Source organism: Cupressus sempervirens, chromosome 8 (assembly GCF_028749045.1).
Source record: "Cupressus sempervirens isolate cs-2001-9-10 chromosome 8, ASM2874904v1, whole genome shotgun sequence".
Lineage (NCBI taxonomy): Eukaryota > Viridiplantae > Streptophyta > Pinopsida > Cupressales > Cupressaceae > Cupressus > Cupressus sempervirens.
In genome coordinates this window covers 509,183,672-509,205,333 of record NC_143125.1, presented here as the reverse complement: position 1 = coordinate 509,205,333, position 21,662 = coordinate 509,183,672, and the positions used below count along the sequence as shown (strand labels likewise).

The 21,662-nt window shown below is 35.9% G+C and overlaps 1 protein-coding gene across 4 annotated transcripts in view; it reads right to left on the bottom strand.

Annotated features, from left to right (window-relative positions):
- The window catches only part of LOC149543428 (mitochondrial uncoupling protein 1-like), an 80,915-nt gene that overhangs the window by 27,551 nt on the left and 31,702 nt on the right, over nt 1-21,662 (bottom strand). For all 4 annotated transcript variants that reach the window (XM_089798217.1, XM_089798215.1, XM_089798214.1 and 1 more), the window contains one exon: nt 15,944-16,022. In XM_089798217.1, coding sequence (XP_089654343.1) covers nt 15,944-16,022 — 79 coding nt within the window. The remainder of the gene's footprint in view (nt 1-15,943; nt 16,023-21,662) is intronic.

The window sequence follows — 21,662 nt, the reverse complement described above, 5'->3', positions numbered from 1 at the left end:
TGACCACTCATCCCGCCAGCTTTGGACACATGTTTGAATTGTGCTTATTCGCCATCTATGTGAGTTAGGGACACGAGTGAGCATTGACTGTCCGAACTTCTATCAGTCAATCCCTTGTTTGACTATCATTTTGTCGAAATGGCATAACCTGATAACTTTGTGTTTAAGATTGTATTTAGTATTAGAATAATCTTTAATGCTCACTATTATAGCTTATTGTAAATATTAGAAACATTATAATATTTAAGTGTAGTCTAGAATAGAATGTTTCTATTCTATTCGATTCTCCTTTTGTATATATTGATCGTTTTGATCTCTGTTTAGTTAAGGTAAGTATTCTGCCATTTACTTTTGTAACATGGTATCAGATCTATAACATCATAATTTTGTTTTTTCAAAATTATCTAGTAGATTTTTTTTCACAATCTGTTCTTCAGCCTTCTGGTATCTTGCTCGCGTTAAGGAATCGCGCGTTCTAGACGCAATCTGCTACCCTTGCGTGAACTGATACCCTCTGGTGATCCGCCTCTTTCGATCGTCTGCAATTTTTTCAAATGCGAGCTGTCTCCATCTCTCACGCGACCTATGCATTTTGAGACTGGTTATACTTCGTGCTGGTTATACTTCATGCTCGCGACTAGTGCGTCTAACTGTATTTCGCGACTGGAAGTGATATGTATTTCGCGACTGGAGAAACCCGCATGTGGACTGGTATTTTTTTGGGACTGATTTATTTTCGGACTAGTATATCCATCCTCTCTACCTTCATTGTCAAAAATCCTGTGTTCTGAAATAAATCGGGCATTTTCAGACCTGCAAACACCATTTTTTTTAGTTGTTTTGACCTCCATGTCCGCCGACTAGTTTTTTGCTCGAAAACCCTAGTTTTTGACCTCAAAATTTTTTTGATCACATATTCTTGGTGGGTTTTTTGAGATCTCAAATGGGTCTTCAATTTTTTGTGGGTGCCTTGTTTTTCATGCCTCAATTTTCGAGCTAGTGGATTTGAATTTCGACAACATTTTATTTCTGGGTTTTTCGAGCTCTTTTCTAGGTACTTCTCCAATTTTTCTAGGTCTTTCATTTTCTCACCTCGAAGTTTGTGCCATTTGAGATATTCACATATTATGAGCATCTATATCAGCAGCATCAGAAGTCGGACTCAATTCAATAGCAAGCCAATGCTGCCGAACACTCAGAGTAGAAAGAATCTATCTATCATGCCTTTATGGCTAGCGTACCTGCAAATCATGTGAAATCTTCTGCCTGGTACATCAATTCTGGTGCCTCCTGACATTTCACTCATAGGCGTGATTGGTTTGTTGAATTCACTCCCAATTTTGATTCAGTAATCTTTGGAGGCGGCGAAGAATACAATATTGTCAGCAAGGGCAATGTTCAGATTCAGTCTGCAGGAAGAAAACTCATGTTCCTCAATGTATGTTATGTTCCTGGCATGAAACATAATCTCCTGTCTATTAGTTAGATTATGAAGCACTCTCCTCAATTGGATGTCATTTTCAGTGGAAATAAGTGTTTGATTATTGATCGTGCTTCTCGCACTACCCTTGCTGTCGGTCTTGAAAATCATGGTATTTATAGGCTTGTAGATTCAGGAGATTCCCTTGAGCGTGCCTTCATCGCCGAATCATCCACTCTCAGCAGCCTCTAGCATCAGCGATACGGTCATTTGAACATTCAATATCTAGCACAACTTGCTCGGGATAATTTAGTCCATGGCCTACCTAATATCCAGACCCAGAACCATCGTGTTTGCGGAGCTTGTCAAGTAGGGAAGCAACATAGGACACCATTTAAGAATAGCGAATCATGGCGGGCATCTAAAGTGCTCCAGCTGGTCCACGCTGATGTATGTGGTCCTATGAATACTCCTATTACTGAGAACAGGTACTTCTTACTCTTTGTGGATGATTTCAGTCACAAAATGTGGATATATTTTCTTAAGCAAAAATCAAATGCTTTTCCTGTATTTCAGCAGTTCAAAGCTCTAGTAGAAAAAGAGTCAGGTTCCTCCATCCGTACTCTTAGGACTGATAATGGGGGGGGAATTCTGTTCTTCTACTTTCTCTGCCTTCTGTACTACTCATGGCATTAGACGTCAATTCACCACACCTCACACCCCTCAACAAAACAGTGTTGTAGAGCGTCGAAACCGTACCATCACAGAAATGGCTAGGGCTATGCTAGAACATAGAAATGTTCCCAAAAAATATTGGGCAGAAGCAATATCCACAGCTGTCTACCTTCTTAACCGGTCACCCACCCTTGCAGTTAATCATAAGACTCTTGAGGAAGCCTGGTCTGGTCGCAAACCTAGGATCCATCATTTGAAAGTTTTTGGCTCTCTGGCATATGTATGGATTCCTGATGTCAAACGCACTAAGTTGGATTCCAAAAGCCAAAAACTTATGTTTACAGGATACAATCACACACATAAGGCCTACAGACTGATTGATGTCAATACTGATCGTTTAATCTTCAGTCGTGATGTTGTGTTTGATGAGGAACTCGGACTATTTCTACTCCCTGACTCCCCACGGCATTCCGAGATTCAGTCTTCAGCAATCTTTGACTTGGGTTCTTCTATTTTACATGAGTCATCTGATGCTACTGATACACCACCTCAGCCACTTCCTGATAATATAGCTCCTACTCCTACTCCTCATCCAGCTATTCCGACAGCATTTGATATTGGCTCCTCGACTCTTCGGCCAAAATAGTGGGCTCAAACGATTAATGATCTTCATCCTGATGAACTCGTTGAGGGTAGAACCTCCAAAAATAAGAGCATTCAGCACAACACAATTAATATAGCTCTTATGGCCAACATCCACAGTATCCCTGAGCCCCAAACATATGCAAAGGCTAAAGGAATTCCAGAATGGGAACAAGCAATGGATGCTGAGCTTCAGAGTCTTCAAAAGAACCACACCTGGGTTCTTTCAGATCTCCCTCTTGGGAAGAAACCCATTAGTTGTAAATGGGTCTATAAGGTCAAGTACCATGCAGATGGTACCTTGGACAAATACAAAGCCAGAGTTGTTGCTCGAGGATTCACCCAGCACGAAAGCATTAACTATGAGGAGACATTTGCTCCGACAGCCAAGATGAGCACTATTCGCATTCTTCTTGCCATTGCAGCTCAGTATGGTTGGAAAGTTCATCAGATGGATGTGAAGAGTGCTTTTCTCAATGGTGAATTACAGGAAGAAGTCTACATGACGTAGCCCCCAGGTTTTAAGGTTGTCGGTTCAGAACCAAAAGTATGTAGACTCCAGAAGGCCATCTATGGTCTTAAACAGGCTCCTAGGGCTTGGTACATAAAGATTGATCAGTAATTGGTTAATCAGGGATTTCAGTGCAGCCCGTCAGATAGTAATCTATATATTAAACACTCTGGTACTGATATTCTTTTTCTTGTTGTCTATGTAGATGATTTGATCATTATTGGGAGTTCAGAACATTTGATTTCAAATATCAAACAGGATCTATGCAAAACTTTTGATATGACCAATCTTGGATTGCTTCATTATTGTTTAGGTATTGAGGTTTGGCAGACTGACAACAGTATTTTTTTGTCTCAGTCCAAGTATGCCAGAAAAATGCTTGACAGGTTTCGAATGCAGGATTGCAAACCTGTCTCCACTCCTATGGAGACTGATCTAAAATTGTCCGCACAATCTGATTCTCCTCCTGTAGATGAAACACTCTTCAGGCAACTAGTAGGTAGTCTCATCTACCTTACTACTACTAGACTTGATCTCAATTTTGCAGTCAGCTATATCTCACGGTTCATAACGAACCCCAAGGCTGATCATTGGATTGCAGCGAAACGTGTGTTACGCTATGTACATGGTACTTCAAATTATGGTCTTCTTTACACAAGGAGTACTACTCCTCAACTCAGCAAATTCACCGATTCCGATTGGGCCGGCTCAATTGATGACAAGAAATCTACATCTGGTTATGTGTTCAATATCGGCTCTGCAGCAGTTACCTGGACTAGTAAGAAGCAACAGGCACATGCACTCTCCTCTACAAACGTAGAATATAGAGGAGCTGTCAAGGCAGCTTGTGAAACAGTTTGGCTCCATCAGATGCTTGCAAATATGCATATTTCTCAAGCAGGTCCAACTTCTTTGTTTTCAAACAATCAAGCAGTACTCAAACTTGCCAAAAACCCAGTGTTTCATGAACGAACCAAGCACATAGAGCTTCATTGCCATTAGATCCGACTGTTAGTAGAAGATGGATCTATTCAGTTACTCTATGTCCCTACCTCCGAGCAACCAGCAGATATTTTCACAAAACCCCTTGGTCCTGACAAGTTTGTTAAATTCAAGGGATCTATTGGTGTGGTAAATAGATTAAGCATTAAGGGGGGGTATTAGAATAATCTTTAATGCTCACTATTATAGCTTATTGTAAATATTATAATGTTCCTAATATTTAGGTGTAGTCTAGAATAGAATGTTTCTATTCTATTCGATTCTCCTTTTGTATATATTGATCGTTTTGATCTCTGTTTAATTAAGTATAATATTCTGCCATTTACTTTTGTAACATTTAGGACCCACCATCCTTGATCCAAGTTGGAAGGACGTGAACCAATGAAAATGATAATAACGTTGATGATGAGACAAGTCTTATCGCAGAATCCATACTTAAGTCATTGTCACACGGCATAATTGTGCTTCTTCACTTATCAAGAGATAGAGGCTTGGGGTTAGCAAGAGTCGTTGATTCGTTTCATGTAATTCAAGATCTTGGGCCCGCCCTTGGACACATGTTTGAATCATGCTTCTTCGTTGTGTCTGCTATCGAGCCTCGTGAAGATGCGCCAACCGTTGGTTATGGTCCCTCCGCGTTCATAAACAAATGAATACCTAAAACTTTACCCTAGGGTTTTAATCTTTAAATAAAATTCTGACAACGTGCACACAACTTATGATATAATCACGAATGGTTAGGTCATATAGGGGGCCAACTGGATGATATAATGACCTTCCCTCAAGCTATGGTAAATAAGAACATTATTCTACGGGCTCTTAACTTAAAGATGTAAGAGACTAGGAAAAGGACGTAGCTCTACGATGGGCAGACCCTTAATTAAGTTGCTCAAAAAGGTAACTCAAAAACATAATAATTCGAAGGGCCACAACATACTTGCTAGGGTTTTAACACTCGATGGCAAAATACAAGGGCTATTTTGCATTAAACCCTAACCTGAGACAAAGACCACATAAATTTCGTCAACTTATAGATATTTTGGGCCCTATTGTTGATAATACCAACACCTTACCCAATGGGTTTTCCCTTAGATCCCGTGCCAATTTTGGGTTTTTCAATTTGTTTTCCCGCCTAGTATAGTTGACCTTTTCAATTTTGGTTTCGAAATCACTATAAAGGAGGCTTACTCATTTCATTTGGGTATCCAAGATAATCCATTATTATTGTGAACATCCATGCTATCAATTTCAAGAGCAAGATCCATTCAAGTCATCATCCATTTGAGCAAGCTTTCAAGGTGCATACAAGGAGTTCAACCCAAGCAAGCAGAGCTTCATTAAGGCCCTCATTTCAATCTCATCATTCACAATCTAGCTCCTTTCTTCATTGGAGATAGTGGAGTTGGCCATCCAGGAAAGAGATCCACATCCATCCACCTTGCACAAGCATTCAAGCATTCAACTCTTCAAGCATTAGAGAGCATACTTAAACTCACGGATCTATAATTTGGCACTTGTATATCTATTTCATTTGTGAAGACATGCTACATTATCATTCTACATCTTACATACATATATACAAGCATTTATACATCTTTGTGGATAGCAGATCCAGATCCAGATCCATCCATAAAGATATGACAGACGGGGTGAACATTTACATTTGTCTTATATTTTCATGCTTTTTCATTTAAAAGTTAATTCATGAACAAGGCTTGACCAAGGCAAACCCCTTTCCCCCTAACAAAATACCATTTTTCTTGTGTAGGTGCAGTTGTATAGGAATTTTGGGGCAGCAATTCAAATCGTGAAACTAGGGTTTCATATCTCTAGCAGAGTTCCAGAATCTAGAATTTTGTGCATAACGGATCAAGAACGACCTTATCCTTGACCCAGGTTGCCCTTGACCCTCTAGTCGCCATTGACCTCTAGGTTGTCCCTATTAGAGGCCTCAAGATTTTCATATTTTGCAGATATCAGTTTTTAGGTCCCAAATCCAAATTTGTTTCAATTTTTGTCACTATCTGTTACCCAATTCTCAAATTTGAAGTAGTCTCTACTATTGACCCTCAAGGTAAGTTTGGTTTCTCATTTGTCATGTCATAGTGCTTACTTTGATGTATCAAATCTGACTCTTTCAAGTACTTTGTTGTCATATATGCTTTTCATTACTTGTTTTTCAATTGATCAATCTACTTGTACTAAATAAACACAATCAAATTAATCAAAAACACAACTATAAGGGAAAAGAACATTCTAAAGAAAGAAATCACTTGAGTATACATCTTGAAAGAGGACTTAAATTCAGTATTGGCACCCCTTACATTCACTTTAAGCAGTGCCAATCTAATTTGGGCTCTCTGGAAGGTTATGTTTGAAGGTTCGTCTTTCACTTTCTCTAAAGTTACTATTAACACAAAAGTTTGCACCCTTGCTTGAGGTATGACCCTCAAGCGACCTTGTGTAACATTGAAACAGCCTCCTAGTGTGGAATTTGCGCTCTGAGGCTGAATCTCCAAAGAAGGCCAGCTTCCTTATTATCAAGATGCGCCTAAACTACTGTTGGGGGGGAAAGGGAGAAGGAGAACTGAATTTAAGAGCTGAAAGGGAAAGAGGGGTGATGCACCGAGATAGAATGTGGTTACAACTCTTCCTGTAGATGCACATGACATTAACAAAAGACACCAAAAGTCACAGATCTTAACTCTAATTTGCTCCTTTAAGGATTCATATGCAAGTTAAAATAAAGGAGATGTTGGAAGGAAGAAGAATTTCACAACACAACACCCATCAGCAAGTAAACACAACATACAAACTTAAATGATGAAATAGAAACATTCAACATAAGGCAGAATATGCACAAGATAGTCAAATGGCAAGAAGAGGAAAACAAGGGTTTCTATTAATGCAAGGCAAGACAAGAAATTTACAATCATAGAGCATAATGCTGCTGTAAAAGAATCAGAGAAGAACCCTTTGAAAGATATTTAGGACTACCTTTATAGATCAGGCATAACTTTGATTTAACTTGAAGTTCGAACCCCACAAGACTGGAGTTGAGTTGCAAAGGAAGCAATAACTGAATATAAGAACTAAATCTGATCTTGAAATCATCTTTGCCATGAAAGTGACAAGAAGAAACCAAAACAAGACATCCAGCCGTAAAGGAGATTAAATCACAAGATTTGATTATTACATGCATTATTACATCCAAAACAAAACAAGAAGAAACCAAAACAAGACATCCAGCCGTAAAGGAGATTAAATCACAAGATTTGATTATTACATGCATTAAAAGGGCATGGAGATGTATTGGCGTCGTGGAACAAGGCCCTAGATGTCGTCCTGCAATAAAGGAACGGTCCTTGTAATGTGTCATGGCCGCAACAAATGAATTCGTGCCGTTGTCAAAAAATGCGGGGTGGGATAACACGTAGGTCAACCACCCGCGAAAATACAAAATTGACCTACGTGGAATAAGTCTAATTTGCCCCAATAAAGATGAATCATCGATGTAGATCTTCCTTTTAAAACAAATGGCACAAATGCTACAAGAAATCTCCCCAACAAAAGATTAAAACACAACCGTAGATCAAGATCTTCTTCATTTCCAACGAACGGCTAAGATGCAACCAAGAAATCCATAAGATGTGTCCAAATCTAATGGCCATCGCATCTTCGCAAGAGCAAAAAGCAGCAATGTGAAAATGCAAAAGCCGTCAAATCAAAAGCAACCCAACAAAGAAGAATCCACCACGTGGCACAAATCTCATGATTGGCACGTTTCCCAATGCACGATGGAGGAGGCAGCATCGGTTTTGCAATTTCTTAGAAGCAAGAAAAGCCATTTTCCAAAATAGCAAATTTCGCTATTTCGGAAAAGAAAGAAGATAAGCCTTCCAAAATAGCAAAATTCACTATTTTGAAAAGAGCATGAAAGTGCCTCTCCAAAACAGCAAAAACAGTTAACACGAAATGTTAACCCCAGCAAAAATCGTGTTAACCCGCAGCTCGGTCAAAGAAGAAAATGAGCCAACTCGGCAACAGAAGAAACCAAGTTCACTAAGTTAAAGAACAAACCGAGCCAAAACTGAGTCACTCGGGCAAAGAGTAAACCGACCTAACTCAGTTAATGAAGGACTTGAACTAACTCGGTAAAAGAAGGAACCAGATAACACAAAATGTTAGCCACCAAGTTTTAGCGTGTTAACCCAAAATAAAGAAATTAGCCCATTGAAGGTCTCTCTGATCGGTTATCCATGATGGGCTGAATAGGGAGCAAAAATAGCCAACAGTTACATTTAAAATTAGAGATAATCAAAACACATTCAAAACTTCCAAACTAGATTTTAATGGAACCCCAGAAAGTTTATGCTACAATTATTGACTTGCTTAGGTTGTGGAGACCCGATTTACATCTAATACTATTGCTATGAGACGACTTGTCAAGGTGCAAGGGGCATTAAGCCAAATGGTTATCTCTAATAAATCTTATTTGGGGGATGTGTGTGATGGCATGGACACAATGGTTGAGAAGGTAACACTTGCCATACCAACACATGACTGTGACCCTACAAAATGTAAAACCTTGTGCAATAAGGCGGAAAGCATCATTCGTCGTTGTTGGGAGATGATGGCCACCCCATTGCACCTCCTTGCATATGCCCTCTCTCTGAGGAACTATAGCGAGAAAGTACTTTCTATGCCAGATCGAGTAGCACCATATGCAAATGAAGAGGTTGCTACTAGGTGCTACAAAGATTTTGGAAGAGTCTTCCTAGATGAAGAATTGCATAGAAAAATTAGGACAGAATATAGCTTATTTGCCTCAAGAGCTAAACTTGTTCTGATTGCAATATAGGACCAAAACGAAATGGGAGCTATCACATGGTCATACCTTTACAGTCAACCATTTAAGCATCTAAAACCTCTTGCATTAAGGTCCTCTCACATGTAAGTTTTTTTATTTTATTTTTACCACTTGTGTTCTACAATTCTTTAATTTTCCTTTCATTTTTAATATTTATGTTTAATTTTGTGAGCATTGTCTCGGTTGCAAGATCTTCAGCTGTTGAACGGAATTGGAGTGCACACTCCTTTATCCACTCCATGAAGCATAATCGGTTGGGCTCAAAAAAGGATGAAGACTTGGTCTGCATTGATACCAACTTGCATCTTTTGTCACATAAGAAGGATCACTACAAGAAGGGGCAGCCAAGCTTTGGGATGTAGAACCTGAGTGTGCAAACTTAGATGCAACGATTCAAGATCTTACTACAATCATGGATGATGATGGTGATAACATGACACATGGCGCATCTAGCACAACAGGAACCATTTTGGGTTCAAATGATCTTGAACTTGCAGCAGTCGGAAGAATTGGAGTAATGAGGATTTTTTAGCGAATCCATATGATTTTGATTCAGATTAGTGAATCTTGAATCCTTCATTGATTAACATTATATCATATAATAAATTTTGATTTTGTAATTGCATTGATCTTCTAATTTGCATTGGAAACGTGAACATAGATGTATATGATATAGTTTACTAGTTATTTCCAAAGTTACCGGAAACGCCACCCAATGACCTGTGACACGTGTATTGTCGTATTTGATACTGATACAGATATGGTACAACACAAATATGGTGGAAACAACATTTCCATCTGTTTTTAAAAACATGTCGTTTTTTCAACAGTGCCAGAATCGCAGGATGCAATTTTAGAGAAAATAGAGCCGACTTCACAAACATTCTCCAATTAACTACAAACTTTAAAAAAATTGAAACATCAAATTGTTGTGTTTTCAAAAAAGGATTCAGTTAACTATAGGTTTAACTAAAACTACAAATTAAATTGCTTTTTATAGCACATAACTCTTTCATTAATTATAAATTTTAACTGAAAATACAAACTAAATTTCCTTTTTTGTAGAGAAATTTGTTGTAGATTTAAAATGAAACAAGAATTAGACTATTGTTTCTGCTCCTATAATGGAATCGGTGAATAAATTTTTAAAAATAGACTAAGCTGAATATAGAAAAACTCTCAGTTAACTACATATTTAGGGAAGAATTTTTTTTTTAAATTGTATAAATAAACCCCAAAGATGTTGAATGATACAACACTTAATCGGCAATCATTTTTGGTCTACTCTACATTGATTCATTGATCTGTTTTGGAGACTGCAAGGATATTTTTTGGAGCTTTTCTTAGCAGTGTTAAGCATACATTTGGTGCCTTCGTCGATTCCTGGTGCAGCCTAGTTCATTCATTGATTTCTGGTGTAGCATTTGGAGTTGATATCTAATTATCTTCTTTCGTAGACATCTGCTTTCTTTTCCCTGCCTACAAGTAAGTTATAATAGTTTGTGTCAAATTTATTCATTTGATTTTAGGTTTTGTTTTTTAATATTATACGATGGTAGATAATCATAGTTCACATTATAATTATTATAAACATTAAAATTATATTTTAAAATTATAAATATTAAAATTAGTTATAAAATTAAATAAATAGATATGAAAAATTAATAGTTTAATATTAATCTTATTTATTTATTTTTAATAAATTTATATTAAATTTACAACTATTAAAGTTCAACTTTATATTTTTATTTTTATTTAGATTTTCAAGAGTTTATAAAAATCATTAAATACTAATAAACTATTAAGTAAGAATGGTCCTTAAATAAAAATATTTAAAATTTTAATTTGTTTAAATTTATTATTATTTAATTTTCTAAAATGAGTTTATATATTAAATTTAAAATTATTAGAAACTTTAAGTTAACTTGTATTTTTATTTTTATTTAAATATTTTACTTTATATAAGTAAAATTGTTTTAGTAGTCATCATTGAAACATTAAGTATATAATTTTGATGGGATTAATTAATATTATAAATCTAAATGATTTATTTATTTTTATTTATTTTAAATTAATAAATAATTTAGATTTAAGTTTTAAAGTAATATATTTTTTAATTAAATTTGAAATGAGGTTTTTGAACATATATTATAGACTATTTAAGTTACATTGAATTATATTATTAAATAAATTTATAAATTATAATTATACTTTGTGTTGTATAAGCTCAATCTAAAATTGTTTTTGTTTTATAAAAAAATTTGCAGGAAGTTAATAATGACATCGTCTTCATTTGACATCAAAGCTTCAGAAAATGACAAATGGATCAAATCAAACCTAAATATCCATTATGGAAACATGTAACCATCCTTAAAAATTTCATGGTGGTGGAAGTTTTAAATGGAGGTGTCATAAGTGTCTAATTGATTATAATGGTTCTTATACTAAGGTCAATGGGCACTTTTGTCACATAAAATGTATAGGATGTGAAGTGTGCCCCGATCCAAAGGTTGATGGTCAACCAGGGAAGGGATTGTCAACTGAGAAGATTACAAAGTATCAAAAAGAAGAGGACTAAGCTAATAATCAAGTTGAAATGTCAACTCAAAGGTCAAGTCAAAATAGACCTCCTTTGCATCCAACTTCAAGAACATCTACTGGTCACAAGAGGAGCAATTTAGGACCTCTTGAAAAGGCATTTAATTTGTAAAGTCGAGAGGATACAGATCAAAATATTGCACGTTGTCTATATGCAAATGGAATTTCATTTAATGTGGTTCGCTCCCCATACTGGCAAGAGATGGTTAGGTCTATTAATGAAGCCCCAAAAGGATACAAAAGCCCTGGCTACAAGAAAGTTCACACTACCCTTTTGGCTAAAGAAAAAGATATTAATGATAGGCAGTTCCAAGTGATCCAAGATGGAAAATTTCAGGGGTTTCCATCATTTGTGATGGATGGCAGGATGCTAGAAATAGGCCACTAATCAATGTAGCTGCAATGAGCCCGAGGGGGCAATGTTTTTGAGAGCAATGGAATGCAAGGCTAAAGAGAAAGATACACAATTTATCGCCAACATTCTAATTGAAGCAATTGAATCTATGGGGCCAGAAATTCTTATTCAAGTGATCACAGATAATGCAAAAGTATGTAGAGCAGCTGGGTTAGTCATGGAAGCAAGATATCCAAACATTTGGTAGACGCCTTGTGTAGTTCATTCTTTAAACTTGATACTACAAAAAATTGAAAAAATTCAATGGATACAAAAGATTTATGAAGAAGCCAAAGAAACTCAGATGTTTATTTGTAATCATCACATGTCGCAGGCCATTTACAAACAATTCGCCAAGCTAGAGCTATTAAAGGTAAATTTCTTGTCTTAAAAATATTCAAATATTTTTTCATTAATTGTTTTATTTATTAAAATATATGTAAGATTTATATTTATTTTTAAATCATTATTGTTTGATTGAAGGTGGTTGAGACACACGTTGCTACACACTAAATTGTTCTTAAAAGGCTTGTAGATGTCAAGCAAGCCTTGAAAAGTATGGTGATTAGTGACATTTGGACAGTATGGAGACAATCAAAAACAGATAGAGCAAATAATGTCAAAACTTCAATTCTTGATTAAGATTGGTAGGCTCAAATAGATTATTTACTATCTTTCACTGTGCCAATATACACCCTCATTTGTCGTTGTGATACTGAGAGGCCAATATTAGGTGACATCTGTGATTGCATAGATATAATGATGGAGCAAGTTAGAGCTATTATTACAGCAAAAGAGCAAGATCCATCTAAAAAAAAATTATAAGCAAATATATGAGATAATCAAGAAGAGATGGGATAAAATGACAACTTCTTTGCAACTTTTGGCATATGCTTTAAACCCCAAGTACTACCATGCTGATATGTTAGCATTGCAAAATAGGACAGGTCCAAATAGGGATGTTGAGGTCGTTGAAGGATATAAAAAAGCTTTCAAGAAAATGTCTACAGATCCCAGAGTTGCTGCAGAGATTCGAGAAGTGTTTGGGACATTTGCATCCTCTGATGGAACTTATGTTGATGTTGATGCAATGGCAGATTAAAAAAAATGGACCCCACAAAGTGGTGGAACTTCCATGGTGCCATGACTACACATTTGCAAAAGCTAGCTATCAAATTTCTATCACAGGTTTAATTTTATATGAATTATTCGAATTAAAATTATTTATTATTTCAATTTTATTTAATTTTTTATGTCTTTGTAACTTATAATGTGAACTCTTTTATTACAGGTTTCAAGTTCTTCTGCATCTGAGAGGAATTGGTGTACATATGGTTTCGTCCATTCTGTGAAACGAAATAGTTTGGCAGCTAGCAAAGCAAAGGACCTTGTATATGTGCATTCCAATCTTCGTCTCTTGTCACATTTCTCCTCAAACTACATGAAAGGACCTAGTAGACTTTGGATGTACAACCTAAGATGAGTGACATTGATGCATCCATAAATACATAGACACATCTCAATCTCATTGTTGAGAATTCTGATATGATTGGAGGATCCTTTGGTGAATCTTCACTAGGTTCTGTGAGTCTAGTTGGCAGTCACACTCGATCCAACTATCCTAGCTTTTCAGCTATGTTACCCCAGGTTTCTGGGACAGCGAGACGTGGGGACAGGGAAACGGGTTTCCGGAACAGATTTTTTTTTCTCAAAGCAAGGGACGGCAAGGGACGGCAGTGGGAACAGCTATATAAAAAGTAGGGAAAATTTTAAATATTCATATAAAAACATGGATAACGCATGCTTATATAAATTATAGAACCTTAACATATAATGTTTGTGTTAATTAATTTAACTTTTGAGTTCACATGAGAGTGGAAATCAAACAAATTATCAAAACTGAAACATTAATTTTATGGGACAGCCAAGGGAAAGGTTTCCGGAAGTTTCCAAGTTTTCGAGATGGGGGGACATGGGGACGGGGTCAATTTTTGCCGGAAACGCATCCCTAGGTAACATAGCTTTTCAAGATAATAGTGATGATATTTTTGATAGGATGTGATTCTACCAAACTACTACTGTATTTGAAGTTTTAAGTTTTAATAATAAAGCTGTATTTAAATATAGTATTTTGGAATATGTCACAATTATGTGTTCATATTGTTTTCATTCTAATGAAAATCCTCTTTAGTGGATTTGAAAATTTGTTAAATATAAATAAATATATGTATGTACACATATGTTTTGTATGAATGTCGTATAGTGTCATTTCCAAATGAGAGGTCTCAAAAAATGGTCATATCGGTACCCGATACCGTACCTGTGTCCATGCAACTCTGGTTATTTCAATTTGAATATTTGTGAACTGTCAGATATCTTGATCAATGCTCAAGTATCATACTATCAAATGATTTAATTTCGTATAGTTTTGGCATATATACATACATACATACATACATATATATATATATATATCCAAAATCAAAAAAAAATTGTGCATCCACACGCTTGATTCTCGCACCCGCATCCAAATGAGCAACTTAGGATAACATGAGTATTTTATATAGTTTACGTAGGATTATTAAAGCATGATTTACCTAAAGAAAGAAGAGGAAACCAACAATAGCCTTTGCCACCAACTAAACTCTATAAAATTCTTTGATATTGAAATTTATTCCCTTCGTTGTATTTTTGTTCTTTTTTAAAAAATTTGGCACAACATTTACCTGTATCATTAAGACAAATTATTTTCTCATTCCCAACTCCAAAAGTTTGGGTAGCCTTGTGGTTGTTACTTACACAAATACATCCCATAAACCCTCAACAAAATTGTTGCAACAATGCATACTATAACATGATATTCAGCACAACTTTTACTTGTATCATAAACACAAATTATTTTCTCATTCCCAAAACAAAAATTTGGGGTAGCCTTGTGGTTGGTACTTATACAAATATATCCCATAAACCCTCACAAAGCTGTTAAAAATGCATGCTATAACATGATAACACTAGCTCCTATTTCCATTAAATTTTGAGCTTGTTATATGTTTTTAAGGTTGACTGTATCACAAATGAAAAACTAACTTATTTGGATTAAAGTGATTCATAATTTTAGAAAGGTTAGCCATGTTCTCTAAATGAAAAATAAGCAATACACATCAAAGCAATTTTAGGTGCCACTAATGTGTTAGAATGAAGAAAAAGCATATTGTCAGGTCCTTTTGAAATGCCTGCAGTTGTGGTATATCATTGGATTATAGCTTGCAAGTGTTAGTGAACTTTCAGTGTAGCATGCATTTACTATATCAATGTTGTTAACTTAATAGATCAGCCTACATTTATGTCACATGCTTGAATGGTGTCTAGAAGATGTCAACTTCTCACCACATCATCAGATTCATTCGTACTCCATTCCATTTCATAATATTTTTCTTTTTAGCCTTTATCAGCACATCTACGTATTAATGTTCTTCCTCATGGAGTTTATTATTTGTATAATTATGGACCTGACTCCTTAAACCTCATACAACTTATCAGCCTCGCAGGTTTAATGGCTATATACTCTCCTAGTCTTTGAAATGCAAATTACAAAAATGTATGATAGAATGATAGTAGCTAAAGAAAGTCAATGAATAATCCAGATATTAAACCAAACACTAAAACATTTCAAGTTAACTCACGTGAAATTTGACTCTGATACAACAGGCCAAACACACCCACTCATCAATAAAAACATGTTAACCCTCAAAAGCTTTCAGGCAAAAACCAAACAAATTGTTTAATTTTATTTTTGTAGCAATAACTCAACACATTTCTGGTAACATTTACCTGTTGTGAGAGCAGCAAGAATCTTCTTGTGTAAAGGAACATCCCCGACATGATCCTTTCCAACATATAAACTTTTAACCTGCACAGAAATAGTATGCATTGATACATCAATTAGAATGGTTGGAATAATGAAACTGGCAGACGAGAATTTAAAAAATTAACTTATATTTGCATGCAACCAATTATTGATTTACCAAGATCCACACTAAAGAAATCAAAATTCGGAATGGAAAAACACAGTCAATGCATCACTGCAGATTCAATCGCAGTTAGAACTAGGTATAATTCATCAGAGAATATTTGAGTAAAAATAATCATGCAAAAAAAATTATATTACTCCAAATTTGAGGCCTGCAAGGCATAATGAAAACACAGTTATGCTCAGACAATCTCACTGGACCAACCTAGCCTATGTGGTTGTAGATGCCACGCCCTTGGTTGGGATTAAAATGCTCTTAAAATAAACTGTGGATGCTCTCCAGAGTCTCCACCTGAGAAATGAGTCAGATGATGCTTTCCTACTCAGCAAGCTCTGCACACAACATGACTTTGCAATTGAATCTCAGATAATCCAGCAACTAGACTTTCTCGAGCCAACTGAGAGAGAGAGAGAGTAAATATTCAGATGCAAATGGAGTTCACAATAGTCTTGGAGTGTTTGCGCTATGAACAGTCATTTAGTTTAACTGATATAAAATGAATCGTGATGGCTTTCTTGTCCTTACAAATACAATGACAAATGGAGCTTACAATAGTCAATTACTTGAAACTCATTAAAGAATGATATATTTCTTACAATCCTCGTCATTTCAGAGAGGGAAAGGCAAGAATTTTGATGGTTAATTTGTCTTAAGAGGGCTAGTGGACCTGTTGATGTGAGTATTGTTCCACTATAACATACAGAATCCAATACTTAGTATTTCAAGATGAAACACTAAATTTCCAACTCCCTCTTGAATAAGGATGCTCATATGCTAAACAATGTAGACAGATTGTGAGATCAAATGAGACAACTTTAGGGTTCCTTCTTATTGTGGTCCGTGGACTTTTACTCAATTATAATGATGTGATATATTGATTATTACAAAGGAACTTACGCTATTCATTCAATGGATATTAACTATTTTAACAATTTCAGTTACTTTCAACCAAAATTCCTTGCAAAGGAGCAAGAGTTTAGAAATTCTAACTCTAAGTAAGACAATTGTGATGATGGGGTGAACCTCAAACCAATCCTTGCATCGTCAAGTCAACTAGACATAGGAGGGTGCTATCGTCTATGGATGCAGGAATAATTTTCACATTGTCAATATACATCCTAATACCTCTGAAGACCCAATCCAAATGAACACTTAATTTAGGCCTAGACTAACCTTGCGCTTTTACTTACAATCAGCAAGTACTTAAAGGTATGGACACTAGCTCCGCCCTTAACCACCATTCAACAATATATTACATCCATCTACTTCTACTTCTATTCAACATTATATGAACTCTAATCTAAGTAAGGAATTGAAGAAAGCATGCAAAAACTTAAAAGCAAAATCAAGTGATCCACCATGAAGACCAATAATGAATCATAAATTTCTTTGATAGTATCATAGCAATAATTTCATCAAGTCTCCTCTCCTTCTCTACATCTACTACTAACACTCCAATGAATCTGAAATCTAAATAGTTACAAATGAGAAGGCCTTGGCCTTTTATAGTTGTTCAATTACAATGCAGGGCCAAGATTTACCCATTACAAACCCTAATTAGGGTTGTCACCATATCAGCCAATTACATAAAGGCACTGCCCTATGGGCCAATAAGAAAATTACAATGCTTTTGAGAACCAATGAGAAAGATGTACACTTAGCACAATGTGATTGAAACACGTGTAACTAGAATTTCCTGATTGGTTGAAGACAAGTAGGCCTCACCTCAAAATCTTTATCTCATAGACTTGATCAATCCTTCGTGATGAGAAAATATCTTGATACCCAAATTGCTTCATCTTCATTCTTTGAAATTTTCTCATTGTCATGACTGGAACTTTACTATACTTGCAAACATGAATCTTGAACTTCTTGAAGTGACGAATTCCATGTAACTAGATCCTTCAAATAAAATTGAATTCCAAGAAAATTCAAGTTGATGATAGTCTTCTCTAATTTCTTTATCTCCTTGTTCTTTACTTCTTGATCTTCATCTTCGAATTTTCACTTTGATTTGAACCTTCTTCTCACTTGAAGTCCTCTAGCATCCTCTTGCTTGAAGTCTTGAGCTTGACCTACTACAATCTCCTTGCCCTCCTAGCTTCTCCTTGAACTATTTACCTTGCAAAACAAACGAAAGATTTCATTTTGCTCACAAAATTACTATGAAATAAACAAAATGAAAGAAATCTTAAAATTTTCACAAGATTACATCTAGATCAACCTTTTCTTCTATATAGAGACAAGGAGGCAAAATGCAATTTGTCATGGAATTTCCTTAGTTCAAGATCAAATTTCTCTATCTTCTTGCAATTCCAACTCTTGATTTTATTGATAAAAGTTAAAACAATTCTTATCTTGCAACTTGGTATGGTGTTACGAGACTCGGACTTGCCTCTGACTCGAAAAGTCGAAATTGGGCTCGGACTCGGACTCGGACTCGGCCACAACTCGGCAAGGACTTAGAAAACCAAAAAACCCATGAAATTCAAAGATTTTAAAGGATTTAAAGATTTTTTCATGCATCATTTAGTCAATTAACATCAAATACACAATAATTGAGATAAATAGAAGCTACTTAACACTCATACACAATTTTGCATAGATCACATAAGTATAAAAGCGAATTTCTCGAAGGAAAAAAACTTAATAACATAATATAAAGTTAAACATAGTGTCACTATCAAATGTCTACAATTTATGAAATCCTTGGAATCAAAAGTTCATAACATATATCAAAATATCAGCTAGAGTGTAGAAGACTAAGGTTCATAGTAGCCTATGCCTTCCTACGAATACACCTAAGATAAGTCATGGAAGACTCAGATATTGAGAAATATGTTTGTTACAACTTATGTGCACATTGTAGACAACAATAGGGCTCTCAAGTATGTCTATGTATTCAACTATGCAATTTGCTATAACCTGGTTAACAACATTTGAAGATTTGAAGTTAAACATTAAATTTCCTTTAATATGACAGATATTGTTCATATTTTCAGACTGGGAGCTGACTATTTTCAGAATTAATCTACACTGAAAAAAAACACCTTCCAAAAATCTCTATATCTATTATCTCACAAATTCGTAATTTTTTTATTTGTTTATTTTTCCAGAGTCCTGGGCTCAGGACTCGAGACTTGGCAAGTCCACATGGACCCTACCAGGACTCGATCGAGTCCGAGTCTAGAGGCCATTTGCCTCGGAAAGGTCGCCTCTGCCTCGGACTCGCAAAGTCTAGGAACACTGGTATGAATTCACTCAAAATTTGGAAACTGAATTTTTCAATACATAACATGCCCAGATTTTAGTTTTCTCACCCTCCTCATCTCTGATTTTTCTTGAAGATTAACCTGCTCTTTATGCTCAAAGATTACTGCTCCTTTAAGAGAGTTTACTCCGTTTAGATACTTTCTCTTCTCCTTATGACAGATTGTTGCCCTTTTGGATGAAGTTTCTGCCAATTTAGGAGGAGATCACTGCCTTAGATGAAGAGAAATTGTTGCAAAATATGAGAGGTCATTGTTAATTAGCAGAGCTACGCTTGTTTTGTCTTCATGTGGAAATGAATTAACTTCACCTCCTTTATATAGACAATGGGGGTATCAAAAAAGTATGTCCCTTATGAGGACCAACTTGGCCCTATTTAAACCGATAAAAACATTTATTTAACCCCCCTTTTATCTGCTAAAGGGCCAACATACTAAAGGCATGTTTTCCTTGTTTAATCATAAACCAAATCACCCTCTTGTCTTTGACCAAGCGTCCTCTTCCTTGGGACAGAAATCAAGCAAGGGGGAGGAATAAGGATTCCTATAAAGGGTGGCAGAATCCACCTCTTATAGAAATTTTCCTCTTGTTTCTCATTTTTCCTTCAACCTTTCAAGACCTCTCAAAACTGATTTTATTATCGTTTCATTTCCTCTATCATCACTTGCCTTCCCTTCCAATTTCCAGGTTTTGATCATCATTTAATGAAGTTAGGAAGCAAAGTTTGGTATTTTCAGCATCATGGATGCAAGGCAGAAATCGATAGGTGGAGAGGATTTTCTTTCCTCCAAATTTACACCTCCATGTAAGTCGATTTTCACTTCAACGCTCCACTTTTCTAATAGTCCTCTTCTTTTTATTGCAACATCGGGGGTCAAAGATTAGGATTCAAGCACTATAATATAGGGTGAATTTTACCCTACAAAGGAAATTGGAATCCTCTAGGGGTGGCGGAACATTCCTCTCTTCACTTCATTTTCCTCAAACTCGTGGTTTCTCATTAAACTCAGTCAGTCACTCAACTCCATTTTGTTGTCATCTACTAATTTTGGAGGACTTTTTCATGTTTTCATGCCATAGAAGCAAGCGGAAATCAAGGGGGCAAGAGGAATTTCCGATTCCTCACCTCAACTCAATCTCCACCTCAAGAAACTCAGCCAATTAATCTTAACTTCTCATTCTTAGGATCAGATTACCCTCAAATTGTGTTTTAGACAAGTGTATGGGGCTTAATCTTTAATGATCATTACATTATTTTATATATGTATGTATGTATGTATGTATGTATGTATGTATGTATATGTGATTATTTATATTATTATTATACTAACTAATGATGATTAACTCATGAGACATGTCTCCTCCTCTCATATTTATGAGTCCTCAAATCTGCATTTGAAACATATCTATAACAACGGCAATATAATTACATTTGCAGAAAAAATCCATGTTACTAAACACTTCAGAATTCAAAACACCCTTGAAACAAAACATGTTTCTTCAAGCACAGGGTCAACCTTGGCCAAAATAGCTTCATCATTCTTTGCTGCTATTAAGTCTGAAAATTCTTTATCCAAAACAGAGCAATAAGAAGGGCTTATACCTGGAGTTTCCATAAGAGCAATTCCTTCATCAGTTGGGAAGAATTGGGGCACAACTTCTTCCTCATGAGGCAACATATCTGCTGAAACTTTTAATGATTCTTGAGACCATTACTTTGAAACGTTGATGCTCTCCTTGTTTTATACTTGCCTCAACATTTTCTAATCCAAGAGGAAAGAAACAATCTTTCTCACCTGAAGGTGATTCATATATCTGGAAAAGAGGGTTATCCATTATAGTGGCATCTTCACAAAACCCCATTGGTAGGTATAACGGGCTAGGCTCACTCCAAGTGACCTTATCTTCCAACTCTCTAAATTCTTTCTCCATTTTACTTGCTGCTGTGGGAATTTGTTGAAGAGTGCCTCCTTCAATTGGGCATGTGAGAGGGTCTCCCTTTTGGAACTCATTGCTGTCAGGGATGAGCGTGTTTACCTCTGATTTTGGAAGGTTGTCAAGTTGGACCCTGGTATTAGGCCGTAAATCATCATCTGAGACTTTCAAGAACCCCATCGGAATGTAAAGATCCTCTTGTTCTTCTGGTAGTCCCTTTCCTAGAGAAGTAGATGTCTCTTCTTTTCTCTCTGCTTCTATGCATGATGAAAAAGTACTCAACTTCATAGTTTCAACATGGTAATCTTCTTCCC